The sequence below is a fragment of the Microtus oregoni genome, unplaced genomic scaffold (genome assembly GCF_018167655.1).
Source record: "Microtus oregoni isolate MIOR12 unplaced genomic scaffold, Mior012 000005F_ref0000423, whole genome shotgun sequence".
Classification (NCBI taxonomy): Eukaryota; Metazoa; Chordata; class Mammalia; order Rodentia; family Cricetidae; genus Microtus; species Microtus oregoni.
The window spans coordinates 1648582-1670024 of NW_024543064.1; the positions used below are offsets into that span (position 1 = coordinate 1648582).

At 54.9% G+C, this 21443-nt stretch overlaps 2 protein-coding genes across 2 annotated transcripts; both read right to left on the bottom strand.

Moving 5' to 3' along the window:
- Positions 1–111: 111 nt before the first annotated feature.
- LOC121448898 (4'-phosphopantetheine phosphatase-like) lies at positions 112–17104 on the bottom strand. Its single transcript, XM_041653165.1, has 19 exons — positions 16971–17104; positions 11653–11735; positions 11074–11288; positions 10651–10834; positions 10362–10454; positions 9885–10038; positions 9317–9498; positions 8711–8792; positions 8370–8470; positions 6356–6511; positions 4360–4472; positions 4155–4242; positions 3435–3586; positions 2757–2812; positions 2524–2573; positions 1930–2034; positions 1390–1490; positions 1201–1269; positions 112–739 (listed from the first exon to the last, which is right to left on the bottom strand). The coding sequence occupies exons 1-19, from the start codon at positions 17092–17094 to the stop codon at positions 526–528; spliced, it is 2322 nt and encodes a 773-aa protein (XP_041509099.1). The 5' UTR covers positions 17095–17104; the 3' UTR covers positions 112–525.
- Positions 17105–18890: 1786 nt separating this feature from the next.
- Positions 18891–20371, bottom strand: LOC121448633 (transcription factor HES-5). The gene is made up of 3 exons (XM_041652772.1): positions 20216–20371; positions 19964–20129; positions 18891–19873 (listed from the first exon to the last, which is right to left on the bottom strand). The coding sequence occupies exons 1-3, from the start codon at positions 20267–20269 to the stop codon at positions 19593–19595; spliced, it is 501 nt and encodes a 166-aa protein (XP_041508706.1). The 5' UTR covers positions 20270–20371; the 3' UTR covers positions 18891–19592.
- Between the last annotated feature and the right edge of the window lie 1072 nt (positions 20372–21443).

Below are 21443 nucleotides of genomic sequence, written 5' to 3' on the forward strand. Positions count from 1 at the left end.
TTGAAACAGGAGAGCAGCTTAGCAGCTCGTGCACTCCCAGGAGCCGGGTCAGCAGACACTGGTGTTTGCTCCTTCTGAGTCAAGAAACAGGAATGGCAGAAACACTGGGACCCAAGGAGGTGATGTAATAGGCCTGGCAGTTCAGCACTCGGTAGCTCCAGAGGTGACAGAGGTAGTTGGCTAGGGCCGCCACAGACCACTGGGGCTATGGGCATTTTCTCAGCAGCACACAAAGTGGATCTGGTCTCTGGGAGACCTGTTGTGCCAGGCACTGCTTCCCACCAGGTGAATACATGTGTATTTATATATTTATATATATATATGTATATATATATAAAAGATTATTTAACAGTTAAATACATCCCAACAGCAGTGTCCCACAGGACAAATGCTAGGTTGGGTGGCCCTGGTACATGTGCTGTCAGTCACAGAAGCACAGTTTCAATACTCCGGTGTGACTTAGGTTCCTCACAGTAAATCATATTCCTGACGAGGGACAGGCAGGCAGGTCTGGCAGTGGGCGTCTCACTCGGTGGGAACCTCGTATTTGAAGATGACACTGAAGAGCTGGCCCCCTAGCCGCTCTGCCAGCCAGGCGTTCTTCACCACTGCCAGCTTGAGGCTCTCGCAGCGCAGCGATGCATGGTAGTTGGTGTGGATGGCACGGCCCATTCCCTCGATGACCACCAGGTCCGCACCACGTTCCCGCACCAGCATGGCCAGCCCCTTGTCTAGGCGGCTTCAGGGAAGAAGGTGGCAGCAATGTTGGGCAAGGGGCTGGACATAGTCTGCTCTGAGCACACCCTGGTGAACACCAACCCTGTTCCCTTGGAGGTGGCAACCAAGCCCACCCTTCCAGCACTGCCTGGCTCCAAGGCCTGCATTTCTGACATGTCCTTTGTCTACTACAATCTAATTCTTTGCAGAAAGCACTAAAGGGAGGGCCAGCAGATGGCTCAGTGGGTTCAGGCACCTTTCACCAAGCCTGATGACTCGAGCTTCATCCACAGAACCCACATGGTGAAAGGAGAAAAGCTGCTGTGGGAACGATGGGGCAGAGCCCCTGCTACAGGAGGGTGCCTGCACCTGGGTCAGTTGCCCGTCTGCCTACAGGCTACAGGAAGGGGTGGCTACTGCACCGGTCATATTTAGAGCAGGCAGCACCATGGTGCCTAGCAGAGGAGAGCAGGGCCAGGTTACCTGAGATCCAGGCACGGGGAGCTGGAACCAGTTTGCACCAGCAGCAGCCTGTCTTCTCTGAGTGCAGAGCTATGGGAAACGATGCAGTCAGGCCCAGTAAAGCCCCTCTCCCAACCCTTCTTTGTAATATCTCCGAGTCCCTCTTATGCCCATCTCCTGCCTGGCTCAGCTTGGGCGGCCAGAACCTACCAGACGATGGGGTCCATGGCCGCAATGCGTTCTGCCACAATGAGGGACTCACTGTAGGTGACATCGTTCAGGGCAGGGCCTGAGTTGCATGCCAAGATGACCTATGGTGAGGGGGCAGCGGCTCTTTAGAACTTGGGCCAAAACTCACCAAGCTGTCCCTGGCAGATTCCAAGTAGCAGCCAACTGGGCAGCAGGGCCCCAAAGAATCTCAGGGCTCTGTGGCTTCTGAGAGGCAGGGCTGTGCTCAGAGCACACTCTATTGCCTCTTATCCCATCCTTGGCCTGCCTTCTGGATCAGGATAACCTCTCATGTATGCCCCAAGTCTCTGGTAAATGCCTTTCCAGGAAACAGGAAGCAGAGAGAGCCCAGGCTTTAATCTACAGCCCACACCCACAGGCCCAAGTACTCCCTGGCCTCACCTGCACTCACCTGCCACAAACGTAGGAGCTCTGACCACGGCCAGAAGCCCACAGCAACGCCAACCCCGCCAATAGTGAAGCCCAGGGGAAGGGTCCCACCCACCCGGCCTTCTCACTCACCTCCGTCCCTCTACAGAGTAGCTCCCTGACAAAGGGGAAGACTCCCAGAATGACGTCTATCCCACTGTTATCTGCGAAAATTAAGGCACATTTATGAGGGGGCCCCTGTAAGACAAAACCAGGACGTTCAGTTGGGAACAGGTGCACTCAAGCGATTCACACCCCACTGTCCTCTACACCCCACAAACCCCCGCAGGGGCTGGGTCCAGGCACAGGTCTCATGACAGGTGATGGGAGCAGGGCAGTTTGTCCCAAGGCCAGGTGACCCAGGCAGTGGTCACTGCAGGGGCCATGCAGGGAGTAGGGGCATCTTTCTCGCCTGTGGTGCTGGGGATGGAACCCAGAACCTCATTTATGCCGAGCAATTGTTCTTTTACTGAGTCATACCTAAGCCTAGTTCCTCAGCTGGGGGCTTGTGAGCTCTAAGTGGTGGGGCACAGGCTATACCTGTGTCCCAGGGCCACTGAGGGGGGGGGCAAGGGCTGCTACACCCACCTGACAATAAGCCCAATGCCTCTGGTGGCCACCCTTCTTGGCCAGGTCCAGACTCTGTGTTCTAACCCCCAAGGGCAGAAGCAGAAGCACCTTACGTACCTTTAACCTCTGGAGCCACTTGGTGTAGGAATCCACAAGCCAGGGCCGTTCTGTGAAGAGACAGGAACTCCAGTCAGGGAAGCTGAGGCTCAGTGTCAACGGCTTGTTTTGACAAGGGCTGGGCTCTCTCACCTCACGCCCACATGGTTACTCCTGCCCCACTGCCTAACTTCTCCAGGGTCAACCACCTACCCACCCACACAGCACACCAAAGCACCCAACGGTGTCCATACCTTGCAATTTTCTTTTTGCTTCTTCAAACCCAAACTGGGGGTCTGATTCAAGGACACTGTGTACAGAAGAGAAAATTAAAATGAAGCAAACAACACAAAGCAAGCATTCCAGCCCAAACCAACATGGTGAGGCGTCTCCCATATGGACTGTGCTGAACTGCTGGCATCTCCACTCAGCGGGCAGCCCAGCTTGGGGCAGAGCCGACTGCAGATATGAACAGAACTCTTCAGTAGAGTATAATAGTTCAGACCTGCTCAGAGCACTGCAGCCAGCCTCCCTCTATGCCTGGCAGCCTCGGCTACCCCACCACCACACACTGGGGCCTGCATCTCAAAGGGGCAGCTATGAGGAGGGGAGGCAGCCAGGTAGCATGGTCACCCAAGAGGCGCAGGCCTGGGGTAAATTACCATGAAGTCAGCAACTCTACAGTTGTTCAATGCTCCTCCTAGCGTTCAGTTGGGGCCGACATCTTTGTAAGACCCCTTGGTTACATCAGACACTAAGTATCATCCGTCCCTACAGAATTTAGTGACTATGGATTTGGACTTTTACCCTGAGAATGTCAGCCTAGAGTCCAAATCTACCCCACTATGATATGGGCCTGCCCGGAACATGACGGGTCTGGGTCTAGATGGCCTGGTGGCAGAATGGACTGGCTGAGCAGGCCTGACACCTACTCAGACACAGCTTTGGCTCCCCAGTCGAAGACATTCCCAGCTAACAGCCCCTTCACCAGGGCCAGCTGCCGCTCTTCCCAGCCTAGAGAGTCCAGTGAACGCGTCACACTCTGAAAGCACTTCAGTGCGAGGCCGTTTTCTTTCTGCTTCACCTGTGGGGAGGACACACAAGCAGCGCTTTATTGGTGCTCACCCTGGAGGCGGGCCCTGACCACTCTCTGTAGCTTCTATGGAGTCTCCAACTCCACAGGGAACTCCACACAAAGGAGGCTCACTGAGGATGCAAACATTAACAATACCAGGGAGGTGATAGGGACACTTGCGGTCATGCTCCTGCGAGGTACCACTCAGGGCTGACCCCCTGTTGTGCCATGTTACTTACTGATTTGGGGCAGTCCTCAGGTCTACACTGCGTTGGATGAGGCAGAGTGGCACTTTGGCACACAAGGGGAGGGCAGAGGATACACACCCCCAGAGGCCACTGTGCACGGGTATGTGGAGAAGGGACAAGATGCCCAACAGCAGGGAAAAGAGGGGGCCCACAGCTTCCAGCCAGAGGATCTGAGGGGTGTTGACACATGGGACAACGGTGGCTGCACCCCAGCTCCTGATTGGAGCTGTCCACTGAGAAGCAGCCAGTATGGGCTCAGACCTCCTCATCTGGGCACAACAGAATGCTACCGAGTCCTCTGAGCCCTACCTGCAGCCTGAGGAGCTCACCTTGGAGTAGGGATCTGGGAAGTTGAACTCATTCAAGCAGTGCTCTCTCGTGTCCAACAGGCTGCGCACAGTCAGTGTCCCGTAGGCACTGTGGACAAAACCAGGATGGAGTGTGGCTGAAGAAGACAAGTCTCACAGAGCCCAGGAAAGCCCAGCGAGACCCCTCACACAGCCAGAAGAGACCGCACCATGTCACAGGACTCACAAGGGCTGGTGCCGCAGTGTCTGCAGTTTGCTCCAATACTTCTGCCGGAATTTCTCCGCCCTCTCAGCTGCATCGATGGACTCTGGCTGGCTGGCAACAGCTCGCTTCACCACCTGCAAGCAGCAGAGGGGTCAAAAAAGCTCTGCCCTGCACCTGGGCACAGCCCGAGGGTAGGCACAGGCTGGTGGGGCTTTGCCCAGCTGTGCTGGAGCACATCTGCACAGCTAAGACCAGTCTCTATGGCAATAATGGGGATGGCCCTGTCTGATGTTTCAGCTTTTAAAGACACCATCCTTGCTGAGCATCCCCCCTGGGGCTTTGGGAGACAGGAACAAACTGCAGGGTCTTACTGGCAGCTACATACAATACGGCTCAAATTTATGTCCACCAATGGGGGTCGTTTGGGGTCCAGGGCTGTGTCCCACACTCAGGCTTACCCAGATGTCTGAAAGAGGGTTGGGTATTCCTACTGTGGTCACAACCACCTAGCCTGCCTGAGCTCCAAGATTAGCGGCTGTAGCCCTGCCGTCACACCTCCCTGGGGCTAGCACTACTACCACACACAGCGCTGGCAGTGGAAAAGGAAGGAAATGCACAAGAAGGCCCACGTGCTTAAGGCTTGGTCCCTGGTGCAAGCAGTATTCAGAGATGGACCCTGGAAGGGGAGCGGCTCACAAGAGCTCTTCACCGATGGAGTCCACTGATGGACTTAAACGGGTAAGACCATCATGAAGTAGAATGTGAGAGGCGGGATCTGGCTGAGAAAGTAGTCACTAGGGGCTTGCTTGCCTTGGAAGAGTGTAATATGCATGTTTGTATGTATGTATGCACGCACATATACACTGAGATAGGATCTTACTATGTAGCCCTGGCAGGCCTTGAACTCACTATGCAGACCAGATTGGCCTCAAACTTGCTGAGATTTGCCTGTCTCTGCGTCCTGAGTGCTGGGAGCAAAGACCACATTAGCCTTGAAGAATGGATCTTGCCCTGGCCCCTTCCAGTCTCTCCCTATCTGCTTTCTGGTTGCCACAGAGTGAGCAGCTTTGCTTTCCCGCGCCCTGCCTCTGCAATGCCCTGCCTCTGCAATGCCCTGCCTCTGCAATGCCCTGCCTCTGCAATGCCCTGCCTCTGCAATGCCCTGCCTCTGCAATGCCCTGCCTCTGCAATGCCCTGCCTCTGCAATGCCCTGCCTCTGCAATGCCCTGCCTCTGCAATGCCCTGCCTCTGCAATGCCCTGCCTCTGCAATGCCCTGCCTCTGCAATGCCCTGCCTCTGCAATGCCCTGCCTCTGCAATGCCCTGCCTCTGCAATGCCCTGCCTCTGCAATGCCCTGCCTCTGCAATGCCCTGCCTCTGCAATGCCCTGCCTCTGCAATGCCCTGCCTCTGCAATGCCCTGCCTCTGCAATGCCCTGCCTCACCACAGGCCCACAAGGGGTCAGGAGACCCTAGGCTGAAGCCTTTGAAAGTGTAAGCCAGAAGAAGTTCTTGTTTCTGTCAGACTAAAAGAAATGAACAGGGTAGAGGTCCCGCAGCAACACAGAACCCTATTCATGTCAAAATCAGACCATGTGCGTGGCTTGGTGACATAGGCTGCTACCATCCCAGCACTCAAGACAGCTGAGGCAGAAGGATAGTGAGTCTGAGGTAAGTCTGGCTACATAGTTAAGTTTCAATCCAGCCTGGGCTACAGAGTAAGACCCTCCCTCCAAAAACTGCCAAAAGCAGAGTCTGTGTAATGGCTCACTTTCTGAAAAGATATAAACAGTAAAAGTACATGGTGTTCTGTAGAAAAGGCTTCCCTGAATCGTGGCCTCACCCCAATACACCCTGCCTGAGACAGAACTATTTTCCTTACTAAGACCACATGGCCTCTGGAAAATGTCCCTGCCCTCTTCCCTGCTGGCCCTTGGAGGGATGGAGCCAGCTAAGCCCTGGAGCAGCACAGGTGGCCCAGAGGCCCATGGGGGCCACTTGCTGTGTCTTGAGCCTCACCCCATCCAAGGCCTCCTCAAAGCAGGTAAGCCAGTATTGGCGGGCCAGCGCATCGTCGGTGAGGTCCACGGTGTCAGGGACATAGGAAGATGGGTCCAGAAGGAGGGGCAGGTTGACCAGGGGCCTCTCCAGCCGGTCCATCTCCAGCAGGTCAAACTAGGAGGAAAAGAAGTTGGTGGAAATGTCACAGAAAGATCACGATCCTGAAGAGGTCCGACTTTATCCCACCTGCCTCATCTCTGGGCCTCCTCTTGCAGCCACCAACCAGACTTCCTGGATCCAGCTCACTGCTCGGCAGTGGAGTAGGTCTACTCTTAAAAGCTGCAGATCAACTCCCACCCTCCTCCTGAATCAACAGCCCCTGTGGCTGTCACCCTTAGTTCCACAGCAGCGTGTGGTTCCTAGGCTGCCCCACCCTCCGGCTGCTCTGACACCAGTTCATGCTGTTTTGGGTTGGATCTCTAGGTTCTCTACAAGCCCTGCTTCTGGCTGCTCAGTGCCCAACGGCCCTGTGACTCAGTTCTGTTCGCATGAGTTCTGGCAGACTCGTGCTGGCACGTGCCTTGGCCTCTGTCCTGTGCTCCTGATTTGCTGTCTGCAAAGCCTTCCAGGGCCGTTCCTCACAATCAGTAAGACCAGCTACGTTAGCGGCCACATACCCCATAGCCATGGGAACCACCGTTTGCCCCGCGGGCACTGTCTATTTTAAGTTGGAAAAGCTGAGTCAGTGAGCAGATAGGTGAGGTGAGCGTGCCCAGCAGCAGCTCTAGGCCCAGAGAAACTATCAGGAGACAGAGTCAGCCTAAGCGTGACTTCTGCTCCAAGGCCACCTCTTTCTGACCTCAAGTTGCTACCAGTTGCACCACACCCTTGAACTCAAACCCGTTCGGCCAGGGAATTTCAACAGCAGTGATTGCACCTGAACTCTAGGTTAAGACTCAACTTGGACGGAACCACAGGGACCAAAGTTTGTGAACCTGGGAACACATACAAGTGGCCTGGTAAATTCCCGAACCAACAAGAAAGGGGCAGGATTACCTATCAACCACCGGCTAACCACCAAGTGCCCCAGTCTCCGTGTTGTCCGCACAAGAGGAGACACGGCACTCCAGGCTCTCGCTACAAGTTTCCCATTCCGCAGGTTTGGGCATTGCCAAGGCCTCTGCTGGCTTCCCTGGCGGATCTCAAACCTTAGTTACGGTCTCTCTTGGCAATATAAGCCTCAGAGGACTGCTCGGCACCTGCACGTCAGACACATTACTTCGGCGTGGGCTGTGCAGACCCCAGGTGTGGCGCAGAGCTGGGCAAGCACCACTCACCCTGCCACGCTCTGCTGAGGCAGCAGGAACCACCCTCAGTACAGACAGGACAGCTTTGATTGCTGCTGCCTCCCTCCGTCTCGGAATCCATGTGGCAGGCCTCAACAAAGCCATTTGATGAGTTAAAAACCAAGGCTGGAAGATCTCCATCTGAGCAGCAGTGCCCTCCTGGCCTGGCCCACTGACAAGGGTACAGGAGACATGGAGAATACTCTCACTGCAGAGGCCTGGGCTCACTACCAAGGGAGGCTGTGTCCACCATGAAAAGCTGGTTTCTGCCAGTGCTGGCAACCTTGCCCATGGCTCACTCCATGCTTCTAGTGGATGCTTTCATTCCAACTGCTCTTTCCCAGATGTGTACGGCATCTGGCCACTACACCAGAGTGGGCATCTGACCCGAGAACGCCTGTCAGGAGCCCTCATCAAGAGGACGCTAACTAGGCATGTGCTAACGAGTCTCCTACCCAAGAATTGTGAAGCTGCTGGCAGTGAGCTCAGACCAAGGGCAGGCCTATTCTCCACTTTTGTTGCAAACGAAACAGGCCACCAGACCACTCAGGCTCCCAAGAGCTCTGGAAACCTCGGTGCCTCCTGCTCTCAAGTCTAACTTGCTATCAACACAAAGCCAGTCTGTGTGGTGAGAGGCCACAGTGGAGACGGCTGGGCAGGCTGCTCCGGAAGGGCCTGCTACTCACTGTGCCGCTCCTCGCCCGCTGTGTCGGGCACAGCTCGGGCGACGTGCTCATCAGCCCGGAGCTGGCTGCGTAGTTCTCACCCCAGCTGTACTGGTTAGGATCTGGAAAAACGAGAAGCTGGTCACCGTGTCAGCCTCGCCCTTGATTCAAAGGGGAAAGTAGAGGAGGAAAAGGGATAAAATCACTGGTCTATTACACGCTAAGGGATCACCCCTTTCTGGGGCTTCCTCAAACCTCATGCCCCACCCCCTGCCCCCACTCTCCCACCCAGATAGCCCAATCCGGGGCACAGGCCGCTCCCTACACAGCCTGCCACTGCTCAGTGCAGTGACTCTACTCACTGTCTTGCTCGGCTCCTTTTAAAAACGCCCCGATGGCTCCCAGGTAGCCTTCGTGTCTCAGGAAGAGTGCCTGGACTTCGCCCTGCCCCAGCCAAGCCCACAGGTAACTGGTCAGTGTCCAGTAAGAGCCACTCTGGACCCATCACACCAACCTCTGCAAGGCTGCCGATACCCTGCCGACAGATGGTACCTGTATGCCACAGGGCAGCCCGGTGGCTGAGGAACCTGAGGGGAAGCCTGACTATACAAGGCTGCTTGGGTTTGCCACTGCCTAACTCCGCTGGCCCAGACACCTCAGACCCACGTGTGGCCTCACTAAAGGACAGTCCCTGAATGGCCTTCACTATCAGGCTTACACTCTGCACAGAACGCTAAGCTGGCCAGCGGGAAGGCCGTCTGCCTGCGGACACTTATCTTCCCAAGGAGACTGGTGGCAAGGAACTGTGGCTGTGTCCCATCCCAGAGCCTCACACGTGCCCCTTGGGTGCAAAATGAGCTCTGATTGGCATGTCGCCGCCATTGGGGGTCTTTACAGAGTATACTGGAGCAGCTGGAGTGAGCTGAGCCCACACCAGTGCCCAAGGACAGGAAACTGGCTACAGTCACCTTGGAGAAGAAGTTAATGCTGTAGGTGATGGTGCGCATGGTCACAGGGTGGCCCCGGATGAAGAAGCCCCCAAAGTAGACCCTGTCCAAGCCGTGAAGCTTGGCGTAGAGACAGGCGAGCTGTCCAATGTCATTGCTGATCATGTGCAGCAGGCTCTTGGCCATGTCTTCTTTGGAGAACTCTGAGAGGGAAATGAAAACAGAATCCAGGGTGTGATGTGAGTTCCCCCGGCAGCAGACGGCTAGAGGGTGAGGGGCACAGAGCTCTGGGGTGTGAGGCGAGACTCAGTTCTGGACAAACGAGGTGTTCTTTTCAAGAGGAAAAAAAATATCCTAACTGCTTTTCCTAGCTTGCATGTCCCTGGAAACAGAGGCTGAGGAAGTTATCTGGCAACATTCTAATGAGTCAGAGCAGGATGTGGAGGGCGTGAGCCCTAGAGGCCCAGCAAGGACAGTCTCAGGGGGAATCTGTGAGATTTGTCTCTCCACACTAGTGGGCAGAGTGATGCCCTGGGCACTGAAGCTGGCCATGCCTTTGTCACCATGAAGGGCAGATCCTGGCAGGTACCTCTGTCGGCAGTGGCTGACTTTCCAAAACTGCTTGCGATGAGATTGCCGCTCAACCCCAGGGTCTGATGGGCCCCACCATAGATGTCCTGTACCAGCATGTCAACATTGGCATGCCGGCCTCTGGAGGCCAGCTGCAGCAGCTCATCAAACTTCTGTGGAGGCAGAGCAGGGCAGGGTAGTGAGGGGCCTAGCAGCTGGGGGACCCTCACCACCCTGGACACCAAAGAGAAGCCAGCCAGAATGGCCCTCTCTCAGCACATGGGGTAAGGGCAGGGGCTGGCAAGCTGGACTCCTGACCACTGAGCTGGCAGAATTCCAGCAGCTCAGAGCCACTGTCCTTCAGAGTATAAATAGCTCGGTCTCAGGGCTCTAAGACCTGGCATTCAAGCCGGGATAAAGGCTTGGGAACAGCTTCTGCAAATGTGTAGCAGGGACTGTCTAAGGGCCACAGAGCAGAGGTTCTAAAGAGGATAACCTTTGTTTTGGTGAGCAGAGCCCCCAGCCCCCAGAAGGTGCCTCCTCCAATGGAGCTTCCACCAATCCACTCAAACCGGTCCTCAGTCTCCACCTGGGGAAGGAGGGCAGACACATTAGGCATCGGGGTACAGGCCACACAGCCTCCCCAGGAGTTTCTGTCATCCTCTTCTGAGTGATCTCTGGGCGGCGCTCAGACCTGTCCCTATGTTCAGTGAAGGGAGTGACCCACGGCATCGTCCACAGCTAACGGGCTGGCCATTCACCTATCGTTCTGTGGACTCTCTTACTTTCACAATGGAGACTCCAGAGCCAATGTTGACGAGGAGGTAGGGGAAGATGTTGGGGTGATTTGTTTGAAATCGGAACTCTGGGTCTGAATCTTTCTGGTACATGAAGGCCTCGTGTGGGATGTTCTTCAGCACGAAGTTGCACCCCTTAATCAAGCAGGTCATGACATCTTCCTTGTCCACCCTGTGAAGGAGGGAGCACAGTCTTAAGAATCAGCCCTGGTGCACTTGCCAGGAGACAGTGTAGGGCAGCCAGACTGGACCCACAAGGTCCCCAGCATGGCCAAGCTTCAGCTTCCGCTCTTGACAGGTTTGCAGCTAGCAACGGCACCAAGACAGCACACACACACAGCACCACGGTCTGCACCGGAGTCCAGGGCTTCCCAGCATACCACAAGTACCACAGGTAAGGTTACCACTTACTTCAGGCGTAGCTTCTCCTCAATGAGGTCCTTGAACTTATAGGCTCCACCCCCTGTGGCCTGGATGACCTTGGTCTCAGTGTTGACTAGGTGGTCTCTGATGAAGTCCAGACAGGCTTCCATGTAGGTATTCTCAAATTTGATGAAATGCAGGCGAGCTGTGATCTCCTCCTGAACTGAGACCTCATAGGGTGGCTCATGTTCTTGTTCTACGTCCTGGAAAGAGTTAAGTCTTTAAGACTCAAGAATCCACACAGTCCTGGGCACCCTGCCCCAGCACAGTAGGAACTCACTCAACTGTGATACACAAAATACTTGATGTTAGCTTGGGCCAAGGCAGAGAAAGCAGATGAAGAAAGGAGGTCTAGATACCCAAGACCCTCAGAGAAGGACACAGGAGCAGGGGAAGGAAAGGCATTCCCAGGAAGGGTAGGAGAGACAATATACAAGGAGTCAGGGAAGAATCAACTCTAGGACCACAGTGTTAATATGTGTACACAGTAGGGGACCAAGGCCAGAGGGAAGCAGCCAGCCTGTCTAGCTCCCCTGGTGCACATGCATAACCCCTCGCGAGGCTTACCTTTCCTGGGTGGTCAAAAGACCTCACTTTGGCCACCTTGTGCTGTACAGTAGAATAGTATGCCAACTTGGTCAGTGATCCACCTACAAGGGGAAGGCACAAACCAGGCAAAATTCAGAATGGGTCAAAGGAGACCCTGAGATCCACCTCCTATAGGCTTAGAGGGCACTCTGATGCGTCAGCAAACAGCCTCTTCCTTGAGCACCCAAGTCTGTGTGAACAAGGTACTGAGTGTTGTGTGAACTCAGAATCCCTGTGGGCACAGAAGAGAGGAAAAGGATATAAGCCACCATGGCATAGCATCTCTTCTACACTCACCCCCAGATTCTTAAGTAATCTGTTCATGGTTTCCCTCCCCACACTCACAAAGCAGAAATGGAGCCAACCTGCTGCCTCCGAGTACACTTAGCTGTTGCCAGTTTTTAAGAAAATTTTGTTTACAGGGGCTAGAGAGAGGTCTGGTTGATAGAGCATTAGCCTTGCAACTGTGAGGGGCTGAGTTCAGAGCCCCAGAACCCAATGGGGTGGTAATAAATGCTTGTAATCCCAGTGATGACAAAATGGGAGGAAAAAAGACAAATTCCTGGGGTTTACTGGCCAACTCGTCTGCCTGCTTGGTAAAGCTCCAGGCCAATGAGGGACAAAAGGTAGATGGTGCCCGAGAAGCAGCCTGAGTGTCCCCTAACTCCCACCCTCCCCCGCAGACCTCAGTTATAGGGCCTGGCAGGGCAGACCTGCGACCCCAGTTGACTGGAGGCAGAAGCAGGCACAAGTGTCAGGTCAGCCCAGGCAGCTTAGCGAGACCGCCTCACAATAAAACAAAAATGTGGGCTGAGGAATAGAGGACTGGATGAAAATGTGGTATACTTGTCTGTGGAATTCTTTCCCAGCCATCAGAATAATGAAGTCATACCATTTGCAGGGAAGTCATATTAAGTGAATTAAGGCAGCCTCAGAAAGACAAATATGTACTCCTTTTCTTTGTGATTCACAATTTTATATAGGTATGTAAAACTATGTGTGTAGACATGTGACATTCCCAACACACAAGATAAAGAGGGCTGGGCTGGAGTTCGTGGTAGCACTCACCTTCCCATGTGGGGTCCAGGTCCGAGCTCCAACACTGAAAGCAGTGCAGACCCCAAAACTGACCAAACCACATGTGTCCTCTCCTCTTAGCAAATCAGGGCAGGCAACACACAGCGTCTTTGAGACACAGAGTCAACAGGTAGGGTTTACCTACACAGGGACTGAGGGTCAGAGAGTTCAGGACCGAGTTGATGAAGCAGCCGGAGCCTCAGAAGTAGCCAAAGGAAGTGAAGGCCTCCACAGGACCCGCCTCTGGCTTGTTGCTTTTAAAGTATTGGGAGCAGTGAGCCCCCAGATCCTGAATTTCTTGTAATCCCCTGATCTGAGTGCCTACAGCTGCTCTGAGCACGAGACCTTGAGGAGTTCCTGATGGCAGGAGAGTGGTTTCTGGTGAGTTTGGCTGGGGCGTAGCTATCTCTATATAATCTGCCCCTGCACACAATAAAGGGGGCATTCTTGGGGAATTCAAAGATGACCCGTGTCACTGTCTCTCTGTGTGTGTCTGTGTATTTTAATCTCCAGCCCCCTTGCCTGAAGCTCGGGAATTGGGTGCCAGCGCACAGAGCGCAGACACGGGGGTGGGGGTGGGGGCGTGATGCGCAGCATTAAAAATTTTATTTTTATATAATTTTTTTAATCTGAGGGTTTATTTTTATTCTGTGTATGGATATATTGCTTACATAAATGCCTGAACAACACGTCCATGCAGTGTCTGTGGAGGCCGGAGGATGGCATCATATCCCCTTGTAAGTGAAGTTACAGATGGATGTTAGCCACCAGAGGTGCTGGGAATTCAATCTGGGTTCTCTGAAGAACAGTCAGTCTTCTTTAGTGTTTATCCTTTCCTTCAGTTCTATTGTGGGTTTTTGTTGTTTTGTTTTGTTTTTTGTTTTTTTGAGACAGGGTTTCTCTGTGTAGCCCTGACTGCCCTGGAACTCACGTCATAGACCAGACTGGTCTCTAACTCACGGATATCCTCCTGTTTCTGTCTCCTGAGTGCTGGGATTAAGGGAGTGCACCACCACCTTCTGGCCAGTCCTATTGTTTTTTGAGACAGGGTCTCACTATGTAGCCTTGGCTGGCTTGGAACTCACTATGTAGCCTGAGCTGGTCGCAAATCGCTAGAAATCCAGGTGCCTCTACCTCCTATGTGATGGGATTCAAGGCATGCATCTATCAGCACACCTGGAGCCAGGCAGGCTCCTGGCATCTTCACAGGGCCTGTCACCTATGGAACACTGCCCACAGCCAGCCCCCCTGTGCTCTCCAATTGAGCCACACACTCTAGGGAAAGCTGCCCAAAGGTCCAGGGAAGGCAATGCCAAGAACAAACCCCTGCAGGCAGAAAAGGCACTTTCCAGTTTGTAGCTGCAGATTCACAGGCCTTCAAAGGACACGGACATGTGGGGAAAACGGGAACCTCAGCACCCCACTTCAGCTGCGCCTCTCACAGGCTGACAGAAACAAGGCAAAGGTTCCTCAGCAGCAGAGGGAAATGGCTGAGTTATTTCCAAGTGTTTTTTTTTTTTTCATGAGAAAATACTTAAAGGACTGACTACAGGGAGCAGATACTCAAATTTATAGACATGTACGACCAGAGTGCTTCGGGGTCAGAGCTCCCCTCTTGGTGAAACTAAAACAATGCAGCCTGTCCCGTGCAACAAAGAATGCCATAATGCAGCCTGTCCCGTGCAACCAAGAATGACCATAATGCAGCCTGTCCCGTGCAACCGAGAATGACCATAATGCAGCCTGTCCCGTGAAACAAAGAATGACCATAATGCAGCCTGTCCTGTGCAACCAAGAATGACCATAATGAAGCCTGTCCCTTGCAACCGAGAATGACCATAATGCAGCCTTGCTAGTTTGGTTTAGTGAGTGTATCATGAGCTTAAACTCATCCCTGGCCATAGTCCTAAGCCTCCTGATCCCTCTTTCTTGCCCTCAATCCCAGCCTGTCCTTGGGCTTGTCTGCTTCTCTACGCCTGTCCCATTCACCTCTGAGGATGCACTGTTTCTGAAAAGACTATGCAAACTGATGGAAAAGTACTTTAAGCAACTCATCAGAAATTATAGCGAGGCCGGTGAGGGGTGCTTGCTGTCGCCGGGCGATGGTAGCGCACGCCTTTAATCCCAGCACTCAGGAGGCAGAGGCAGGCGGATCTCTGTGAGTTCGAGACCAGCCTGGTCTACAGAGCTAGTTCCAGGACAGGCTCCAAAGCCACAGAGAAACCCTGTCTCGAAAAAACCAAAAAAAAAAAAAAAAAAAAGGTGCTTGCTGTCAAGTGATGACCTGAATTTGATCCCAGGACCCACGAGGTAGATGGAGAGAACTGAATTCTACCGAGCTGTCCTCTGACTTTCACATGCACACCACAGAACCAAGGAAGGGCAGGCAGTCCAGCATTTACTCCCTGGAGCCTCTCCATACCTGTGTGCCCCTCGGGGACCCTCCCTACTGCCTGTGTTTCCAGGACTGAATTAACCTAGTTGACATGAATGTCCCCATCCAAGAAAGGAAAAGAGCTCGCCAAGAACACAGACCAGCTGAGGCTTCCTTGTCCAGAGACATAGAAAGAGGAAACAGGAGAAGTCTATTTTTAAACAACACTGCCAGCAAGCATGTTGTTTTGTAGGTGCCTGAGTTGTTGACCCCATCCTGAGTTCCTGAGTTGTGATCTCCCATCAGCTACGAGGGGGAAAAAAGTTTGTCCTCAGGAACAGTAAGCATGTCCTTCTAAGCTCTGATCCAAGACCCAGGCTAGGAGACAAAAACCAACACTGAACATACCCTTGCAGTGTCCTTCTGCCAAGGGAGTCTGTGTCTGACCTGAGGCAGCCCTTCACTACAGCGCATGCTTTGTGGCTTCTGGTTGGATGGTCTCGGGGAGCCACATACATTATCCAAGGTGAACCCTATTTTCTCAACTGACAGATGATGTTTGCAATCAACTTCAACTGCTTTTCAGACATATTTACTAAATTTTTCTTCCCAACAAACAAGTGTAAGACCACAGGACAAAGCACAAAACCCAGCCCTGAGAGAAGGTTTCAAAAGCCTGGGGACAGCTGCCTTAGGACTTTTGGAGAGGTCTGGCTGCGGACAGTCCCCTCTGCTGGGCCTGAAAGATCACCACTTTCAGCCCAATATCCAGTCAGTCAATCACCAAGTTATCTCAGGGGTTACTGGAATCTTTTCTACTGCCTACTTCCCTTCCCCATCACCAACCCTCCTGAGCCCTTGATAACAGTGGGAGCTCAGACTAGGCCATCTTTGCTTTCACATCCACTCCCCATTCCAAAAAAGGGCACCTCAGAGAGACAACCCAAAAGCGTGAGGGTAGAGAACACATTCAATATTCCAGAAGTAACAAGAATCATCAAGTCGTTTAACGATCCAGACTTTTCAAGGAGGCTAGGAGCCAGCAGCACACCCATTCATTCACGAGTTAAGTCCAAGACATCAGATGCTACCCTGCTGTGTGGGCCTCATTGACCACGCTGGCATCAAGAGGCACACGGGCAAAACTCCCCAGTAACAGGATGCACAGCAGAGCGGTTGGGGATTGGCCGGGACCCATCCTGGCTCTGCTATCTACGAATTGACCGATCCCCGAGCTTGGTCTCCACATCTGCACACAAGGATGACAGAATCTCCTTGTTGGGAGCTATGAGGTAGCCCAACAAGGAAAAGGGTCTAAGGCCGGCCGGTAGCTGATCGGCAGTGAGGTCAACCACCAGGCACGCAGGAGGAGGCGCACGTAAGAGGTAGTGCAGGCGCCCAAATCCACGGAACACGCTGGGAGCTTTACACCCAGTGCATGAGTGTCCGGACCCCACGTCTCTATCGCTGTCTGGGAAGTGAGAGGTCTGGCGGACTGTGCGGCGCGCAGCCAAACCCCAGGGGATCTGAGTCGACTAGGACCTCCGAGGCTACCCGCCCCGCCCGTCCCTCCACCGAGCCCTCACAATCGGCCGGCGCCGTGCGGACTACGAAGCCCGACATGCCCCACTCCAACCGCGCAGCGCCTATCGGGAGCTGAAGTCCCGCAGCCGGCTCGATCCCGCACCTTGGCGCTGCACACACTACAAGTCCCAAGAGGCTGTGCGGCGACCCGTGAGGCTGTGCGCATGGCCCGCGCCTCCGCCCTTCGTCCTTCCCGCCGCCCCCGCTGGCCGCCTATGCCCACTGTTCTGGCCACCCGCTCGAGTACCCGGACCGTGGCTACCTATATCAATGGCGAAGCGCTTGGCGTTCTCCAGGTTGCGGAAGATCTCGTCGGGGGGCAGCGTGATGCTCTTGTCCAGACTGTCCCCGCCGCTCCCGCCGCCACTTGCTCCACGCTCCGCCATTTTGAAAGTGCCTGGCCAGCCTCATCAGCCATGGAGATATATGCGCATACAATTGACTGCTAAACGACCGCGTGCATAAATTATGCTAATGTGGTCCCGCCCCCTCCGCCTGTACTGGAGACCGTGCCTCTCGACGGTCCCAGACAAGTGTCCCAAAGGCCAGGATTGCGGAAGGGAGTGCTATTATTCTCCAGACTACTAATACAAAGCTTCTGGAATATTGTTCCGTCGCTGAGCTGTCTGGGTGCTAACTTGTGCCGAGCCCGCCGATTCTGCTACCAGACCACCTGAGTCTGGCGCCCTCCTGCTGTGAGGTTGACTGATTTCCCACAGACGTGGAACCTTCAAACTCCCACAGAAACTGGAGTAGTTTTAAGGACCCTACACTCAGGAGTGCCCAACCATGGGGAAAGTGGACATTTTAAAGGCAATCTGCAGAAAGTATAGGCAAAAGGAGGGAAGGATCCCTGGAAGAGGGGACAGGGTTCCAGAGTGGAGGTGATCTGTAGTTCCTGCTGACTTAAGTCCCTTGTCAGCATTGTGTCCTCCAAGAGGCCCGCCACATAACTTAGTATCTTGCTCTCAGGTTCTGTCTGCAGGCTCCTGGAGCCCAGGGTTGAGGCTATACACAGGGCAGCTGCCACTTATCTGGACTGACTCAGGGAGGAGGCAGCCATGTTCTGTATGTGCCTGCCAACAGGGTGGGCACATTCTGAATGGAGAGCCCCCTGCAGGGTGGCAGGGCTCCTTCCAAGAGCAAGATGGCCCAGCAACTCAGTCCCTGTCAGTGGGGTATGCCCAACAAGGGAGTGGTCTCCTCCCTGGTCATAGATAGGCTGCTGATCCCGTTGGTAAGCAACATGGGTGGAGATGGAGATTTCTCACTACATCTAGGGGCTCAGTAGGGACTTCAGGGGGCTACTGGAAGAGTAGACGGGAAGGGATGACTGCTGAGTGAGAAAGATGGACAGGGCAGGGCAGGGCCCACATCTGTGATTAGTCATTCAGAAGACATGTGGATGCATCCAGCTCCTCCCCACTTCCTGCACCACGGATTTTTACTTTGGGGCACCTGGAAGTGTGTCCTGTAGCCTGCCTCAAAGTAAGCACCCTGTCTGAGGCAATGAACCATCCCTACCAGGTTCATGGCCTGAAAGGAATGGGCCAGCCCTGACCCTAGTCAGTAAATCACGGGAGGAAATTTATGAATTAGCTAAACAGCTGCACTAAAGGAAGCGGGAGCTGGGACTGACACTGTCTCGGGTTTGACGCAGCCAAGCCTCTTTTTTTTTTTTTTTTTTTTTTTTTTTTGGTTTTTCGAGATAGAGTTTCTCTGTGGCTTTGGAGCCTGTCCTGGAACTAGCTCTGTAGACCAGGCTGGTCTCGAACTCACAGAGATCCGCCTACCTCTGCCTCCCGAGTGCTGGGATTAAAGGCGTGCGCCACCATCGCCCGGCGGAGCCAAGCCTCTTTTTGCTACATCAAGGGATCCACTGCGGCCCTCAGTTTCCATCTCAGTGGACAGAGCAAAGGACCTATGGTTACTAGGCTGCCATTTCCCCCACCCTCCCCTAGTAAAAGTGGGTGGCAGCCCACCAAGGTCTTGTTTTCAGCGAGAGCACCAACAGCTCTGCCTGCTCCTCTCTCCTCTCTCTTTCTCCTCCTGCCTCTTGCCTTCCCTTTCTCTGTTAGACGACCACCAGCCAACCTCCCCCCCCCTTCCTGACCCCTGTTTGGGGTAGGCCACCCTATGGCTGCCAAGGACAGACAAGAGGCACAGATATAGCGGGCTTGATGTTTTATTAGAAGCCTTCAGAGCAGTCCGTGGTCTCCCACGTGACCAAGAGTTCAAATTCTAAGTACAAAATCGTGCCCACATGCACCCACCCACACAGAGGAATCCTTTAAGGATCATCGTGGAGACCCCACCCTCCCAGACAGCCCACTATGAGCGCGCATCAGAGAGCCAAGGCCACATGGACCTTCAGGTGAGGTCCCACAGGCCCTATGCCCACGCAGGCTGAATGCTTTCCTATGAGGAAAAGCCTGCAGTTCCGCCTTCACAAAAGGCAAGTGTGCCCAGGGCACAGCCCACCTGCAGGGTGCTTGCCCAGCAGCAAGGGGCCCTGAAGAAAGTCCTCTACAGGCTGGGGCACCGGTAAACCAACCCCTGACTCTACAAATATCATAGAACCCCGGGTGACCGGGAACTTCCCAGAAGTCACTTGCTGAAATGCAAACGCAAAACAACCCCATGGGGTCGGACACACGGCAGAGAGTGGACCCTGATTATCCCCAAATGAAAACTCTGCACATACATTCTCTAAGAATGACCCTCCTGCTGGCCAGCCAGCCTAGGGGAGGGAGCCTTCGGAAGAAGGTTGAGGTCAACCTGGGGCTGAACTGCCACTGGGGAAGGCCTTCCCTACACGGAGAGGAACAAGAGGAACCGGCTCGTCTGTCCTCTGGTTCGCTCCAGGCATCCGTTGGCAGCGGGGTCACCAGGGCCGCCAGAGGCCACAGGCGGGTTGTCGAGAGGTGGCGACGGCGGCAGAGGCCTTAGCCGGGGAGCGTGAGGGGTGCGGCGCAGTGCCCGGCGCCGGGGGCTCCTTGGTAGGTGCGGTGGGCGCAGGGGGCCGCTGGAAGTGGTACAGCAGCTTCATCTGCGTGTCGCTGGCGGCATGCAGGGTCAGGAACTGCACGGCCTCTTGCAGACACCACGAGTAGCCCTCGCTGTAGTCCTGGTGCAGGCTCTTGGGGCCGGCAGCCGCGGCGAAGGCTGAGGAAAGACGGGGCGGCATGAGTGGGGCGCGCGCGGTGGAAGTGACACCGGCGGGGAGAGGGAGGCAGGCGCAGATGCGTGGCTCACCTTTGCTGTGCTTCAGGTAGCTGACAGCCATCTCCAGGATGTCGGCCTTCTCCAACTTGGAGTTGGGCTGGTGCCGCGCGAACTCCTGCTCCAGCAGCAGCTTCAGCTGCTCTATGCTGCTGTTGATGCGGTCCCGACGCATCTTCTCCACCACCGGCTTCCGCAGCTGCGGGAGGAGAGGCGTCAGGTGAGCGGCTGAGACCCGAGGCCCCGGGGGAACCAGACGCTGCGCGCCGGGCGAGTAGCACTTACTCTGTTTTTCTCCTTGGGACTGAGCATCTCTACCGCCACGGTACTTGGGGCCATGCCTGGCGCTCAGGAGGAGATTGGCGAGCGGAGCGGAGAGGAGAGGAGAGGAGCGGAAAGGCAAAGCCAGGCGTCCCGGGCTGGCGCGGCCCCGACCCCCGTGCGACAGCCCTATATAGGCGCGGGCGGCGGCTCGGCGCCTGGGGCCCGGGCGCCGCGGCCGTTCCCACACTCAGCGGCCAATGGCGGCGCCGGCCGCACAAAGGCGCCGGCCCATTAGCGCACGCTAAATTGCCTGTGAATTGGCGCGGGCACAATGGTCGCTCCCCGAGGAGCAGGTGGGCCGCGCGGCACAATGTCCGGGCTGTGGGAACGCGCTCGCCCTCATTAGCATCCCGGGGCCTGATGCTGAGAGCCCCGCGCCTCAATATGCTGCCTTTTCCCAGGCCGCGGGGAGGTGGGGAGGGCAGGAAGGAGCGCCCCCTCCCCCATTCTCTCCCTTCTTCCCTCCCACTCTCCAGCGGCTCCCCACCGCTGGCTGGCAGAGGCCACAGGCGCAGAAAAAGGAGTCTTACAATTAACAGACAGCCGCTTCCAGAGGGTGGGCACGGGTGGGCTCCCTCCCCATTTGGAACCTGTTGCCCACAGGGAGAGTGTGTTGAAGTGGGCCACACTCTCCCAAACAGGTGCTGCCTGTCACACTGTCCACAGGTAGCGGATGAGAGAGGGACTCAGGCTCTTAGGATCAGCGTTACTCGTTTTTATTGCCAGTCCCCAAACTGTCACTTGGGAGAGTGATTTCTGCAGAGCTAGAACTGACTGGGTGTTAAAGTGTGCAGCCTGCCAGGCATACCACCTGAATTTGCTTCGGATAGTATGAAGCCCCACACTCAGGAAGTCTGCGGAAGCCTCCGCACTCGCAGGGTGTCTGGACTGCTCTTGGGCCAGCCGGTGCCATCGGAGCCTTCTCTCCACACTATGTATAGTTCTCTGAGTAGGAGGACAACGCCTCCTTCACTTGCCTGCGATCCCTACTCCTGCATGGCTCCTTGGCTGCCCCTAACTCCTCTCACAGTCCCCCTCGTGTGTGTGTGTGTGTGTGTGTGTGTGTGTGTGTATTCCTGTTTTACTCAGCATTTTGTGGGGGTGGGTGCTAAGTGGCAGAACCGAGAATAAGACCCTACATGGATGTTGTGCCAGCATAGTTGGTCCCCTTTGGATGACCTTAGTGGTG

Bases quoted from the DNA above. Each gene is read 5' to 3' on its own strand.
- LOC121448633 (XM_041652772.1), bottom strand. From the start codon at position 20,269: ATGGCCCCAAGTACCGTGGCGGTAGAGATGCTCAGTCCCAAGGAGAAA. The intron at 20,130-20,215 runs GTAAGTGCTACT...CTCCTCCCGCAG, and splicing joins GTCCCAAGGAGAAAAACAGA to CTGCGGAAGCCGGTGGTGGA. The intron at 19,874-19,963 runs GTGAGCCACGCA...GTCTTTCCTCAG, and splicing joins CTACCTGAAGCACAGCAAAG to CCTTCGCCGCGGCTGCCGGC.
- LOC121448898 (XM_041653165.1), bottom strand. From the start codon at position 17,094: ATGGCGGAGCGTGGAGCAAGTGGCGGCGGGAGCGGCGGGGACAGTCTG. The intron at 4,473-6,355 runs GTGAGGCTCAAG...TGCTGCTTGCAG, and splicing joins TTGAGGAGGCCTTGGATGGG to GTGGTGAAGCGAGCTGTTGC. The intron at 3,587-4,154 runs GTGAGCTCCTCA...TCCTCCCCACAG, and splicing joins TCCCAGATCCCTACTCCAAG to GTGAAGCAGAAAGAAAACGG.